This window comes from Equus caballus, chromosome 29 (assembly GCF_041296265.1).
Source record: "Equus caballus isolate H_3958 breed thoroughbred chromosome 29, TB-T2T, whole genome shotgun sequence".
Classification (NCBI taxonomy): domain Eukaryota; kingdom Metazoa; phylum Chordata; class Mammalia; order Perissodactyla; family Equidae; genus Equus; species Equus caballus.
Genome location: NC_091712.1, coordinates 14591424 through 14607769, shown reverse-complemented (window position 1 = coordinate 14607769; position 16346 = coordinate 14591424). Strand labels below are relative to the sequence as shown.

General features: G+C 37.3%; 1 protein-coding gene across 8 annotated transcripts in view; it reads right to left on the bottom strand.

Moving 5' to 3' along the window:
- The window catches only part of CUL2 (cullin 2), a 98281-nt gene that overhangs the window by 66829 nt on the left and 15106 nt on the right, over positions 1–16346 (bottom strand). For 4 of the 8 annotated variants that reach the window (XM_023631882.2, XM_023631881.2, XM_070254649.1 and 1 more), the window contains one exon: positions 7182–7322. In XM_023631882.2, the coding sequence (XP_023487650.1) occupies positions 7182–7300 (119 nt within the window). In that variant the 5' untranslated portion in view covers positions 7301–7322. 8 annotated transcript variants of the gene reach the window in all.

Below are 16346 nucleotides of genomic sequence, written 5' to 3'. Positions count from 1 at the left end.
CTTCTAAATCCTTTTGTTATTTACTTTCAATTATAATTAGTACTAATAAAATATTTTCATGTATATATGTCTATTTCTTCAATATGCTAGTGTATTAAATATAAACAAAAAATTTTCTTTATAGTTAAAAAACAAACATGGTGAAGCCAAAATATCATCCATATTGTGTAATATTACTGTGCCAGGTTTTTTGTAGGAAAAAACACAATAAAAAACAAACTATTACAATTATTTTAAATCAACTTAGATATAATAAAGAACCTTTATAAACTAGAAGATTATCTAAGTAAAATGGTATATAAGAACTATTTATGAACAATAATATATCAAAATATTAACCTATATTACAAAGAAAGTAGAAATCTGAATATACACCACCTAAGAAAGAAGAATTTAGAAATTTATCTGGACACAAATTCTATAGTGAATTGATAATGGTTTGGTGGAGGGCAGAGGGAGCCTTAAGGCATTAATAGAGAAGAAAGGTGCTTCAAAATAATGGATTATATGAGCTCCTGGATCCCACTTGGAGCCCACCCAGGTTTCAGCTATAAATTCCTTTTAAAAAAGTTCTAGTTCACTACATAATTTAAGCCTCTAAGAGTTTTGTCTGTTTTCCCACAGAGACTTACATTCAATCGCACTCATCACAAATGTACCCTAGCAAAATCAGACATAAGAGGGCAGTCAGGACTGAAGATGGTGGAAGTCAGGATGGTGGTAACTGCAGTAACTGAGGGGACAAGGGGTGCTTCTGGGATGCTAGGAGTGTTCTATTTACTGGACACATGGGTATGTGCACTTTGTGAAAATCCGTCTGTACATTCACGAGTCAGTATGTACATTATACTTAAATTTTATTTTTTAAAAAAGACTAAATGGAGGAGCCAGCTCCGTGGCATAGTGGTTAAGTTCAGCGTGCTCCATTCTGGCAGCCTGGGTTCATGGGTTTGGATCCTGGGTGCAGATCTAGACCACTTGTCAGCCATGCTGTGGTGGCAACCCACATATAAAGTGGAGGAAGATTGGCAGAGATGTTACCTCAGGGCTAATCTCCCTCAGCAAAAAAAAAAGAGGGAGATTGGCAACAGATGTTAGCTCAGGGCTAATCTTCCTCAGCAAAAGAAAAGACTAAACTAAGCTAGGATCTACATCAACGATCCTTTTTAGCAAAGGTGTGATGTATTTAACATCTTTAAGTTATGAATACCATCCTCCACAATTTTCATCCAACATGATGATGATATTTGCTCCACTTATTTTTTTCTTTAAGCCATACACACACTTATTTCTAGAATACACAACTTGACAGCAAAAAATTTAAATGATTCAATACCATAAATTCAGCATGATATGCTAATTATGTGCCCAAATGTTTTACATTACCAAAATCAGCATCTCAATATATCCACTGCACATACATGTAAACTAAATTGACTAGAAGGATTCACAGCACAGGACTGACCCTCTTCCTGCTTGGGGAACAAGGATCTGTGTTCGGGAGGCAATACAGGGAGATTTTCCCATTTCGTTCCACGCACAAGATTTATATACTGTCTTCCTCAGTGAGAACGGACTCATGTATTTTTTTTAATGGAGTCCACCTCAATGAATTTTTTAAATTAATATTTTAACTCACCATAGTTTGGGGTCTCAGTTAACCACTGTATATTTCATTCAACTGCCTAAAAGGTATTCCTAAATATGTCCTCTTTCTCTAACCTATTCAAATATCCAACCACCCTGGAAATGTTTAGGCCTTAGGAAGAGCAGCCAAGAAGAGCATTTTTCAAGATACTTTAAAAGACAGTAAATGGGAAATAACTGGAGATCAGATTTAGATTTTAAACACACTCTTTCCCAAATTCATCTTTTCCTTAAGTTACTCTTTAGGGAGCTGAAATAGAAAAATTCCCCTACTTATAAACTTTCCTCTTAAAAATTCTCAAAGGCAGAAACAAAACTCTTCCAGAGCAAAAGCTATGAATTATGTTACGACCAAAAGACAATGTTGGTCAGCAGCAAAATTATTTATTTTAGTTTATTTTCTCTATTAAAAGGCATTTCCTATACATGGGCTTAATTTTGAGTTTTAACACTATTAACTCTATTGTGTAGTGGTTCAAAAACAATGAGTTTTGCAATGGGAATAAAAGCAAAGATTATCTTAAAATTGAGAACGGTAAGACAATGACCAAAAAGGAATTTATGAACAATAAAAAACCAAAACAATAAAGAATAAAGATTTTTATTGAAATTTCCAAAGATCAAGAGGAAAATGCAACATGTAAAAAAATGAATCTATGAAATCTACTTGATGATTTCATAGATTCATTTTTTTACATGTTGCATTTTCCAGTAGTAAATAAGGATAAAAAATGATTAAAGGAAAAACTTTCAAGTGTATAGCAGAAAATGCACATCAACATCAAATATTCATCTGATTTAATTTGGAATAGAGTGAAACTGTTGCTGATGTACCAACCAGAGACGACTATAGATAAAACCTTTCTCAATCTGCACAATCTAAGAAAGAACGATGGGTTCTAAGTATAGATGCCAAGGTCACTAAGAAGTTCTCCTTCTATCACTTGTGAAGATCGTCAAGAATGGAGATCACTTGCCTCAACATTTTTCAATGTAGTAAAAATTAGTTTAGATTTGAAAAAGACGCCTGACAGAATATACATTAGAAATGAGGAGAGGAATATGCCTGGTTTTCAAGCCTGGTTTTCCTCGGCTGGAAAGAAATATATTCAGGGGAGGCAATCTTAAATCTCCCCTCCCTTAACCACGTTGGACTTATATGTGACCATTTGGAATCTAACTTGTACTTAAGTAGGAGAGCTTCCATATTACACTGCTGGGGCTTGGGAACTGTCCTAACAGCTACCAAAAGGCAGAAAACCATGAATAAAAGTAAATCAAAACAACCAAAGAACTCCAACCCAAATAGTAAATGTAGATCCCCAGTTGGCCTCTGTCTTGCCATAGGAAAGCCTCTGATATACATACATAAAGGGTGAATTCCAAACCTCCCTACAGACTGCACCAAAGCTGTCATAAAACTTTTGTTATGAAGCATCATTATTATAGTGGTAGGCAGAATTCTGAAAATGGCCTCCCAAGATTTCCCACCCTAATACCTGCGACTGCGAATATAAGATATTGAACCCAGGTTACTTTAATAGCAAAAGGGACTTTCCAGCTGCAACTATGATTACTAATCAGTTGACCCTAAAATAGGGAGATTATCCTGAGCTTTACTGGTGAGCCTAATCTAACTGCATGAGCCCTTTAAAAGCAGATCCCCCAGTCCCTGTCCCCTTGGCTACCTGCAGAAGAGGAAGTCTGAGTCAAAGCACAGAAAGACTTGACTTGCTGTTAGCTTTGAAGACGGAGGGGAGTCACATGCAAAACTGGAGAGAGTGATCACCAGTCACTGAGAGCAACTCTTAGCTCACAGTCAACAAGGAAATAGGGACCTCAGTCCTACAACTGCAAGGAACTGAATTCTGCCAATTAACAGGAATGAGCTTAGAAGAGGACCCTGAGCTCTAGATGAGAATGTAGCCAGCCAATTCTTTGATTTCAGCCTTGTGAGATCCTGAGCACAGAACCCAGCCACATCATAGGCTTCTAACCAACAGAACTTTAAGATGATAAAAGGGTGTTTCTTTAAGCCACTAAATTTGTGGTAATTGGTTATGCAGCAAAAGAAAATGCTGATATTTTCTATTTACATTACCTAACAACCAAAATGCCTTGCATACATACCTGGACCCAGTACATTTATGAGGAATGAGTGTTAAAAGCTCCACTCTCAAGACAATAAGAGAACTAGCCAAATATTGTTATTTGTTTCATCTGTGCAGAATGACATTTAGTTGACAGTAGCTATTCATTCACCAGATATTTGCTAGGTATCTATACGTACCAGGAGCTGGGAATATAGCAGTGAACAAAAAGACAGGAATCCCTGCCCTTATGGGGCTTATATTTAATTAAAATGTTTGCGGACAGGGGTTCAGTAAGTTTATAGTTACACCCGTTAAATACTTCAATTGGCAGATCAATACCAACTTCAAGAGTATGGAAGACTTTGGCATTTTTGCTCAAGCATTCTATCCTACAATATCAGTAAGTCATCTTACCACCTTTGGGTCACAATATTCTCACCTATAAAATGGAACTAATAACACATACTTTACGAGGTCATTCGTAACAAATTATGCACACACCCATATATATGTTGAAAGAAAAAATTATGACACAAAAGAATGTACAGTATGATTCCATTTACATAAAGTTCAAAACACCGAAGGAATTAACCAGTATTGTTTAGAGTTGTACACACATGCAGTTATACTATTTTTAGAAAAACAAGGCAACAACAGGTGTAAAAGCCAGGACAGTAGTGATGTCCAAGGGAAAGGAGCGAGTCTGTGACCTAGAGGGACATGTGGTAGGGGCTGGTGGATGCTGGCCGCGTTCTAGTTCTTAGCCTGTGTGGTGATTGTGCAGGAGTTTGCTTTGCAATTATTTGTTCAACTCTACACACACATCTCAGGAATTTTCCAAGTATGTATTATACTTCACAAACCCCCAAAAATGCCTTATAAAAGATCAAGTACTAATACATACGGTGGTACACAATTCTGGGGGGGTTTTTCTCATTTTCAAAATATTAAAGTTTTATGGCCTCTAAAATTTCTACCCAAGATATCCGAGAGTCAGAAGTCAACCTTATATTTTTGGGCAAAGTAACAAGGAAAAGAAGAGAATTTTACTTTAGACATTAGCAACAGAGCCCTTTATTTTCCAAAATAAAATTTAAAGTGAAAGATTCCATTCTTAAGTTTACTGTTTTTGCAGGTGTTTTTTATTTTAAGGGTAGGAGGAGAAAATTCACGATCAGGTCAAGAATAACTGGACCACATTAGATGGATCAAATAATAAACATCTTAGACATAATAGAGACTTAAGGGGCACTTTCCAGGGAAGTCAGCTGATTCAAAACCATTTACAAACCAACCAGTTTAACTGTATATTCTGCACAACAATAAAGAACATACTTAATTATTCTTATCTTTTTCTTTACCTTATGCTCATTTTCCCTTTTCTTGTAATCTTCTATAACCATCTCCTACTCTTCTCTCTCTGCTCATTATTTTAGTTAAAATAGCCTTAAAACTACCTAAGTACTTGCCGAGCCCAACTTCAGTAACACACAAGTAGCCCTGATCACTACTTAAATTTTTATCAAGATTTCTACCCAAAAACAATCCATGATGATCCACAGAAAAATTAAAGAAAGAAATTCAATAAGAAGTTCTTCAAAGGCAGAATCCATGTCAATTATCCTCTAGATATACTGGAAAGTACAGGGAATCAGATGTTAGAAATTTTGTATTCAAGTCTGTGCTCCCTGGATGATCCCGGGCAAGTTCCTTTACCTCTTAGCATTAGTTTCCTCATCTGTTACATAAAGACAATTGTATGTGCCCTACTGATCCTGATAGGTTTGTTTAAGGTACCAAATAACAGAAAAAATGTAAAAGATCTTTGCAAACTATGAAGCCTTCCAGATACATTACCATCGTTTTATGTATCTTCAGTGCCTAGAACACAGATAGCCTAACAAATGTTTCTTACTGACAACTGCAATCATAATGAATTAAATGGTTTCCTCTTGGTCTAAAAGAACTTCACTGTTCTTGCATCAACATTCAGCTTAATATTAACTGAGTTAGGCATTAAGAATAAAGTGAATCACTGTCTTACGAAATCCAAGATTTTCTAAAGAAAGCACACCACACATAATGAGGGCAGCCATCCTTTAGCCCCAGAAGATTGCTAGAGAGGGCAGTACAGAGCTCAAGAGAACTCTGAACCTCCACATTCATTCTGGACAGTATCTTCACATCTCCTCTTCCCTTTGCGGGAAAAGAATCTCTGGTTCCTACAGAGTCCATCTCATCCCCAAGGCCTCCTTCAGGGCCCTGGGCCACTGCCATGCCATTTAGACCCAGAGACCCAGGCCTCAACCCTACCCCTTTCCTCCCCCCCCGGATATGACATGTGGTATTTCCTGTAGTCAAAGACCGAGGCGGTTAAGGAGTCTGCCAGTATAGGGGTTCGAATATGCATACGCTGTCCCCATGGCCACACAGCCTTGGCCCCTGGCAGATAGTGGGCAGAGTTGGTGAGACTTTGCCCCAGCTACCTGTGGCTGAGGGTTCCTAGAGACCCCTGTAACCTCCCAAATACTAAAAAGCTAAAGTATTTTAATACTTTGGTTTTTTCCTTGGTGCCAGAGTTTATATCCTGGGTACTGGAACTGCACTGTGTTTTATGTATATGTGTAAAGTATACACATAAATATATACGTACTTTATATATATACACACATAACATAATGTATGTGTGTCTGTGGGGGGGGGGTGCACCTTTTTCTTTTAAGAGATTGCTGTCTTGTAGGAATGCAGGACACCAGGTTTCATATTGTCCTAGGGAAATCACAGATGTGTATTTTCACACAAAACTCCTAATTCACAAAGGCAGACAATCCAATTAAAAAACACGTCTCCACCTCACAGTCAGTGAAGCTGCCATTCACTCTACCTAGAATGTTCTTCCCCAGGGATCTGTATGACACGATCCCTCACTTTGTACCCATCTCTGCTTGAACATCAGCATCCTCTGAGAGGCCTTCCTGCCCAGCTGGCTACAAGAGCCGCGTACATCTGTACTCCATTCTCCATGCCCACCCCTTATCTGCCCTGTGATTAGAAGCACTGGCATTACATTATTTTATATCTGTTTATTGTCTGTTTTCTTTAGTAGAATGAAGGGAAAGTCGTTTTTTTTGTTCACAACTGTATTCCCAAAACCCAAAGTAGTACCTGACACACACTAAGTGCACGATAACTATTTGTTGAGGGAAAGGTTATCAAACATTGCTGACTGCCACATACAGTGACAAACTTGGACATATAAACAATAATATGTTTGAAAATAGTCACTCTGGAATGTCCTTCCATTTATATAAGCTTAAACCTATTCTCACTTTTCAACAAGTTTATCAATTTTAGAACATTTATCAATGTTTACTGATACAGTTATCAACACAATTATCATTGTCAGTTTAAGAACATTTATCAATGCCACTAAAAGGATACGAGAAGCGATCGTTCCATGTTGCTCTTTCAACGTATTCCAACATGACAACAGCTTTGATTGTCGTTAAAAGTTTGTTCCATGTTTCATCAAAATCTACTACTCTTGGTTTCAAAGACATTGTGCAAGTTTAGTGTTGAAATCTGTTAATTAAAAAACAATAGTAACATTAGCATGAATTCTATAAGATTGATTATTTGGAGGCTGGCCCAGTGGCACAGCGGTTAAGTTTGTGCACTCCACTTCAGCAGCCAGGGGTCTGCCTATTCGAATCCAGGGGCAGACCTACACACCATTTATCAAGCCATGCTGTGGCAGGCGTCCCACAAAGTAGAGGAAGATGGGCATAGATGTTAGCTCACAGCCAACCTTCCTCAAAAAAAAAAAAAGATCGGTTATTTGTTTTTAAGGTACTACATAATTGAATAGCATGACAGACCCAAGGGGAGAGAACAGAACCTGGCACATAGTAAGAACACAATAAACATTGCTACTGTCTTCTCATAACTATCCAAATAAATCCATAGAATATTTACATCCATTACAAACTCTAGGAAATGTAAAGCTTTTCGTACAAATTATATATAATCAATGGTGTTGTTCCAAAGATTTAGAAGCCTCATTTAACGTGCTGAGGGAAAGAAGCTATGACTCAGGTAGCCAAAAGCCAGGTCCTATCACGAGAAATATGCAAGAGACACTTAATAAAAAGGTTCTGGCCCCAAAACCTTGTGGTTTGCTATCCTTAAACTGGGGAATGAGGTAGTAAGGGAATATGAGAAGACACAAGAAAATGAAAGGATTTATCTTCCTGGAGCATCAGTTTAGGTAAAAGATTATGGAGAAAATTTATATTTGTATTACAACAAACAATAAAATTAAAATTAAATTAAAACAAAAGATGAATTGTAGGATAGAATGCAAAATGCACATAAACTTTTAAGATTAAGAAGATTAAAGATTTCAGGGGCTGGCCCAGTGGCGCAGCTGTTAAGTTCGCACATTCTGCTTCAGCGGCCCGGGGTTTGCCGGTTTGGATCCTGGGTGTGGACCTACACACCGCTAGTCAAGCCATGTTGTGGCAGGTGTCCCACATATAAAGTAGAGGAAGATGGGCACGGATGTTAGCTCAGTGCTAATCTTCCTCAAAAAAAAAAAGAAAGAAAGATCAGGTTGCAGCAGAGACCTTAGGGCTCCTTCTTCAGATTCTCAGGGCACCCAGTCCCGCTCCTCTAATGAGAAGCATGGAAGCCCCAGCTCAGGCAAACCTCACCAGCCTAGTAGTGAGCCAAAAGACTCCTTCTGCCTAGCAGAGAAGTTGTATTCTAGGAGTTAGCTGGTTTCTGGAACAGAAGGGGCCCAAGGTTAGAGAAACTCGGTTCAAGCTATATTTCAAATCCTTCTCAATACCACATCAGAAGAACAGAATTAAGAGAAACCTTTTACAGTTAGAAGCACAAGGGAACCCTTTTCTGGCACATGTTTTAACATCCTCCCCAAAGTTTTCCCTTATTCTTGGGACTGGGAAGCCCCAAGCCAGTCTGGAGCCAAGGCCTGCACAAGGAGCAAACACCCTTTCTCTGTCTCCCACTGGGGGAAAAAAGGGAGGAAACAACAGGGAGGAGGCAGAGAAAGAGAAAAGGGGACAAGGCGCCCCCAGCCCCACTGGAGGTGGCCCTAGGCCCTTCTTATATTCTGTCCTGGAAGAAAAGAACTCAAGAGGAGCCCAGGAATAGACCAAGGAAGAGAAAGAAAAGGAATCAGAGAGAAGCCAAACAAATATCCAAGAGGGTTTGCCACATTGAATCAGCACTCTTTCCTCAACACACCAGAGACTCCACCCCCAGACCTTAAACTTTCTGGACTGACTAGAATGGGCCAGCAGCAATTTCTCCATGAGAGAGACAGAGAGAGAGAGAGAGAGAGAGAGAGACAGAGACAGAGAGAGAGAGAGAGAGAGAGAAGGAGGGAGGGAGGGAGGGAGGGAGGGAGGGAGAGAGAGAGAGAGAGGGAGAGAGAGTGTGTGTTTGTGTGTGTGTGCGCGCGCGTGAGCAAGCGTGTGCGTGTGAAGGGTGGGGGTGGGGGGTGGGGGGAACCTAACACTCTAGCTTTGAATTGGGGAATTAACCTTAACTCCTTTTCACGCTTATTCACCACATTCTATCCAACTGTGTTACTGAATATTTCTGGGATCCATCCACTCCTGTGTAAACCTAGAAATGCTGTGCGATTAGGCCCTTCAACAGTTCTAATTTGTATTAATCTTACTTTCACCAAAGAAACAATAATAACTGTTAATATTTATATAGTACCTACTACGAGCCAAGCACAATTCTAAGTGATCTATATAAACTCCTTTAATTTTCCCAACAATCTGATTAGGTAGGTCCTAATTCTAGATAAGAAAACTGAGTCACAGGGTAATTAAGAAACTTGCTTAAGGTCACAGAGCTATTTAATGGTGGTGCACTGGAGCCCACGCTCTCAACCACTGTATACAACTATACGGCCTCACTAATATTTTTAGTGAACACTTAAATACTTGCCAGGCACTGTCCTAGGCTCTGAGGATACAGTGGTCAATAAACAAAGTTCTTGACCTTCAAGAGGGTTAGAATCTCAGATCTGGCACTCAAAGACAAAAACAACTTACCTAAACCAAAAAGTTGACCATGTCACTCTCAAAGCTGTTTGATGTTTCCCACTACACACAGCATTCAGTTTGGCTCATCTGCAACACGGCACACCAAGCGTCCATGATTTGACCTTAGACTAAAGCACACTCCAGCTTTCTCTTCTCATGGGATGCCCGTCCTTGACATCACAATCCAGTAACTTCTCTGTGTTTAGAGGTCACTGAACACAATAGGCTGACTCATACACCTGCCTTTACCCTTACTGTTTTCCCGACCTGCAATTCTTCTCTTTTCCTTCCTCCCCTTTCTTCCGTTCCCCTAACTCCTACTGACATTACAGCCTTGGCCCAGTACATCTGCTTTTTTAAGAAAATTTCCTGGGCCCACTTTAGCTAGGAAGGTGCCCCATCTTATGTATTACATGAGAACTCCATGCTTAACCTCTATCAGAGCATTTAACCATCCTGAACTGTGAGTAGCTGAGTGTTTCCTGTAGGAACTATTTTGTAACTCTATACCAAGAAGCTGGCAATGTTTCCGTCACGTTAGTTTCTTCCTCTTACGAAGATGAGATAATTTTACGCATTGCTTATAAATTATTTTAATGGTTACAGAGACTGCCTTTTAGCTTTATTCCAGTTTTTACAGAATCAGATCGACACTGATTTCTCTGCTGAGACCAACAGATTTATGGCAGAATAGGTAAACATGCAATGATAATCCATGCTTAGACGGAGGGCAGACACAGAAGCCGAGGTGAGAAGCACCAGCCCAGTGAAACACTAACAAATCAACAGCAGAAAGCATGCTGACATCATCTGTTAAGTTCCGCTTGCCCAACAGAAAGCTCATGTGACTAAAAAACTTAAGCTCCCTCATTTTACTCAAACTGTTTAAATGATAATTTATTCATGGAGAATTTACGTAAGCATGTGAAAGAGAGAGGGCAAAGAAAGAAACAGGACCATAACCACTGCACTCTTCTTTACCTCCCCAGCTGAGACAACTGATAAAAACACGTATGAGTCTTGTTCTTCATTCCTCTGCCCTACTAGGGACCACAATGTGTCCTGTAGCTGATGTCCTGCCAGGACCACTTCCATCCCCATTCAGTTAGATTATGTCCCCTGAGTACCTGTAAGTTCAAATCCCACATTACTACAACCTCCTCTAGCTTTCTTCTGAGTTTCATTCGTGCAATGTCAGAGTTTTTAACACTTAAGCACAAAAGTACTGTGCCTAAGGCCTATAAAAGTTATGGGCCCTAAAAACAAATTATAGGTTCCAAATACAAAAAATAATAATAAATTGCAAAATAAAAATTCATACTCGATTACATTTCCAGATAATTATAATATCTGTAAAGTTTTCATTACATTTGAAAATGATTTGCAGATTAGATTTTCTCACAGTACTATTACTAAACACGTATGATTGTCAATAATAGTAAATTAAATAAATACAAAAGTGATTTATATAAACACACAGTTGCCATACGACCCAGCAATTCCACTCCTAGGTATATATGCAAGAGAAAACACAGCCACACAAAAACTTGAACACAAATGTTCACAAACAAAATGCAGTATATCCATACAATGGGTTATTATTCCACAATACAAGGGAATGAAGTCCCGAAAGATGCTACCATATAGATGAATCTTGAAAACATACTAAGCATATGAAGTTGGTCACAAAAGACCACATATTGTATAATTCCATTTACATGAAATATCCAGAATAGGCAAATCTGTAGAGACAGAGTATTTTAGTGGTTCTTAGGGCTAGGGGACTTGGGGGGAAATGGGAAGTGACTGCTAATTAGGAGATGAAAATGTACTAAACTGATTGTCATGAAGGTTGCGCAACCCTGTGAATGTACTAAAGACCAGTGACTTGTACACTTCAAGAGGGCACACTGAATGGCATGTGAAGTACATCTCAACAAAGCTGTCACACATTTAAAAAGTGAAATAATCCCATTAAAAGTTTTAAAGCAATTTAATGTGGAGAAGAGGGGAGAACAGGCACATTTACATGGCTGCAAATTCTGACATCTCAGTCTCCCTCTCACTTCCATGCTCTAGGCACCAGCTCCCATCACCAGAGGCAACAGGCATTATGTGTGTCTGGGGGTATTCCACACATATATATGGCTTGTTATTCCCTCTTTTTATATAAATGACTTACAGGTAGGGTCTTTTTTCATCTGTTTCACATAAATGGTATTATATTACTAACTTAACACTACATTCATTTAACAGTGTATTTGGGAAAGCATTCCATATTAACACATAAGGATTTGTTCAATCTTAACAGCATTTCATTGTTTGGCTGTATCTGAATTCATTCTACTATGTTAGATATGATATGTGATGAGTTCTCCAAAACTAAAGTACCTACTTTAATATCAATAATTTTAAGTTAAATGGTTTTTTTAAATGGATTAGTAAGGTATTTTTACACTGACATTAACAAAGATTTCTTCTAAAGGTTTTGATAACACAATTTAAGTTACAATTGCTATAAATACTTATTGATAACAGAAGGAAATTGCAATATTATCTTTAACTGACATTTATTAAATGTCTTCTGTATGCCTTCCACATTATACATACTATATATACAAGTAGTACTAACCCTCATTCTGCAAACCAGAGAAGTCCAGACTGTAGAAAACTACTGGATAATCAGATTTCTTTAATAAACTATGCACACACATAAGAGAGATAGAGGAGAAAAAGAGAGAGGAAGAGAGAGATACAGAGCAGGAATTGAACTAAAATAGACTAAAAAGGCACATTAATCTACCACAGTGTGATTGACCTTATTTGGATCTAGATATAAGCTCTTTTTACAAATGATATTTATGATACCCCTGGAAATTTGAACACTTATGGGATATTTGATAACCTTAAAGAATTAATTTTTATAATTTCTATAATAATTATAAAATGAGAGATTTTAAAAATGAGAGTCCCTATCTGTTAGAGACACATTCCAAAATATTTATGGATGTAATGAAATGCTATCTGACATTTGCTTTAAAATTAAACAGCTTACTTCTGAATTGATAATTGTTGAGAATGAGTGACAAGCACATGAGAGTTTATTATACTATCCATTTTTGGTATATGTTTGCAATTTTCCACAGTAAAAGTGTAAAAAAATATCCTCTCCATCATCATCATTAATAGTTTCATAAATATGGGAGGAATGGACATAAAGAAAATCAGAAAGCTTAAAAAAGAAAAAAAATAGTATTAATTTAAGAGATCTAACATTCAATTAATATGCATTCTAGAAAATTAGAATGAGAGGTAATTTATCAAAGAAAACAAAATCCCAGAACCGAAGAACATAAGTTCTCCAATAAAAAGGACCTAGTCAATACCCAGAATATTTGATTTCAAAAATAAATAAAAAGACACCTCTTTTTGACTTATCAAAACACTGGGAATAAAGAAAAGATTCCAAAAGCTTCCAGAAAAGAAAAACAGGTCACAACAGACTATAAATTGAAAAATCTTCAGATTTATCAATAGCAACACTGGAAGCTGGAAGGTAATATAAAGCAATGCCTTCAAAATTCTCAAGGAAAATGACCAATCACCTAGAATTCTCTATGAAGAGTGGTATCATATAATTTATTTCCCATATAGCCTTTTTACTCAGGAATCTACTAGAAGATGTCCTATATCAAGAAGGAATGGAACAAACCAAGAAAGACCTAGGATCCCAGAAACAGAGAGATCTAATCCAGGAGAGAGGAAAAGGAATTTTTCAGAACAGCAGCTCTGCAGATTTTAAAAACCTGTGCAGGGGCTGGGCCCGTGGCCAAGTGGTTAAGATTGCATGCTCTGCTTTGGCGGCACAGGGCTCCGTCAGTTCGAATTCTGGGGGCGGACATGGCACTGCTCATCAAGCCATGCTGAGGCGACATCCCACATGCCACAACTAGAAGGACCCCCAACTAAAAATACACAACTATGTACCAGGGGGCTTTGGGAGAAAAAGGAAAAATAAAATCTTTAAAAAAAAAAAAACCCTGTGCAGACACACAAAGAGAAAGGGCTCCAGGAGAGTTATCTCCAAGAAAAGGGGACACCGGCTGGGGGAGGAACGAATACGTTGTCTCAGGGGTCAACAAACACTTCCTATAAAGGACTGGATGGTAAATATTTTAGGCTTTGAGAGCCATTCAGTCTCTGTAACTACTCAATTCTGCTGCTGTAGCACAAAAGCAGCCAGAGATAATAAGTAAATGAATAGGTATGATTGTGTTCCTATAAAATAAAACTTTACTTACAAAAAACAAGGCTAAGGAAGGATTTGGCCCCTGGATCATATTTCACCTAAACCACTCTTACCACACCCCTCCCAACTCCTCAATGCTTGATATGTTTAGCTATTGAAAGGAACTGGCAGCTCTGGTGGAGAATATGAGAATAATTTAGGAAGGTTACATTAAAAACTAAGCAAAGATTTCCTCACTAGCATACAAAACACCTGAATCATAAGGAAAAAAATTGATAAAAAACTGGACTTCATCAAAATTAAAAACTTCTGGTCTTTGAATAACACTAATAATAAAATGATAAATATAGTACAAATAGTGAATTAATCACACAACATTAGTGTGAAGATTAAAAGAAAAAAATAGTAAAAACAACTATATAATAATGAGGGGATACACAAGACAAAAAGATGTAAATTGTGACATCAAAAACATAAAACATGGGAGTAAATATGTAGAGCTTCAGAATGCGTTCAAACTTAAGTTCTTATCAACCTAAGACACAATGTTATAAGTTGTTATATATAAGCCTCATGGTAAGTGCAAAGCAAAATCCTATAGTAGATACACAAAAGATAAAGAGAAAGGAATCTAAGCATACCACTCAAGAAAATCTTCAAACCACGAAGGAAGAGAGCAAGAGAAGAAATGAACAGAGAGGAACTATAAAACAGCCAGAGAACAATTAACAAAATGTCAATAAGCACATATCTATCAATAATTACTTTAAATGTAAATGGACTAAATTCTCCAATCAAAAGACATGGAGTGGTTGAATGGATAAAAAAACAAGATCATCTATATGCTGCCAATAAGAGATTCATCTCATATGTAAGGACACAGACAGACTGAAAGTAAAAGGATACAAAAAGATATTCTATGCAAATGGAAACTAAAAAAAAGCTGGGTTAGCTATACTTATATCAGACAAAATAAGCTTTAAAACAAAGACTGTAATAAAAGATAAAAAAGAGCATTACATAATGATAAAAGGATCAATCCCACAAGAGGGTATCATATTTGTAAATATCTGTGCACCCACCATAGGAGCACCTAAATACATAAAGCAAATAGAACTAAAGGGAGAAATAGACAGCAATACAATAACAGTAGCAGACTTTAACACCCCACGGACAGATCATCCAGACAGAAAATCAATAAGTAAACACTGGCCTTAAATGACATGTTAGACCAGATGGACATACCAGATGTTTACAAAACACTCCATCCAAAAGCAAGAGAACACACATTCTTCTCAAGTGCACATGGAACATTCTCCAAGACAGATCATATGACAGGCCACAAGTTTTAATAAATTTAAGAAAACTGAAATCATATCAAGCATCTTTTCCAACTACAATAGTATGAAACTAGAAATCAATTACAAGAAGAAAACTGGAAAATTCACAAATATGTGGAGATTAAACAACATGCTACTGAACAACCAATGATCAAAGAAGAAATCAAAGAGAAATAAAAAAATACCTTGAGACAAATGAAAATGGAAATGCAACATATCAAGACTTACGGGATACAGCAAAAGCAGTTCCAAGAGGGAGGTTCATAGAAATAAATGCCTACAATGAAAAACAAAAAAAAGGTATCTCAAACAAACACCCCAACATTATACCTCAGGGAACTACAAAAAGAACAAACAAAGCCCAAATTTAATAGGAAGAAGGAAATAACAAAGATCAGAGAAGAAATAAATGAAATAGAGACTAGAAAGAGAATAGAAAAGATTAATGAGATGAAGAGCTGTTTCTTTGCAAAGATAAACAAAATGACAAAGCTTTCACTAGACTCAACAAGAAAAAGAGAGGACTCAAATAAAATCAGAAATGAAAGAGGAGACGTTACAACTGATACCACAGAAATACAAAGGATCATAAGAGACTACTATAAACAATTATATACCACCACATTTGACAACCTAGAACAAATGGTTAAATTCCTAGAAACATACAATCCATCAAAACTGAATCAAGAAGAAACAGAAAATCTGAACAGACCGATTAATGGTTAGGAGATCAAATCAGTAAACAAAAACCTCCCAAAAAACAAAAGTCCAGGACCAGACAGCTTCACTGGTAAATTCTGCCAAAGATCCAAAAAATAACACCAATCCTTCTCAAACTCTTTCAAAAAACAGAAGAGGAGGGAATACTCCTAAACTCATTTTACAAGGCCAGCATTACTTTGATACCAAAATGAAACAAGGATGCTACAAGAAA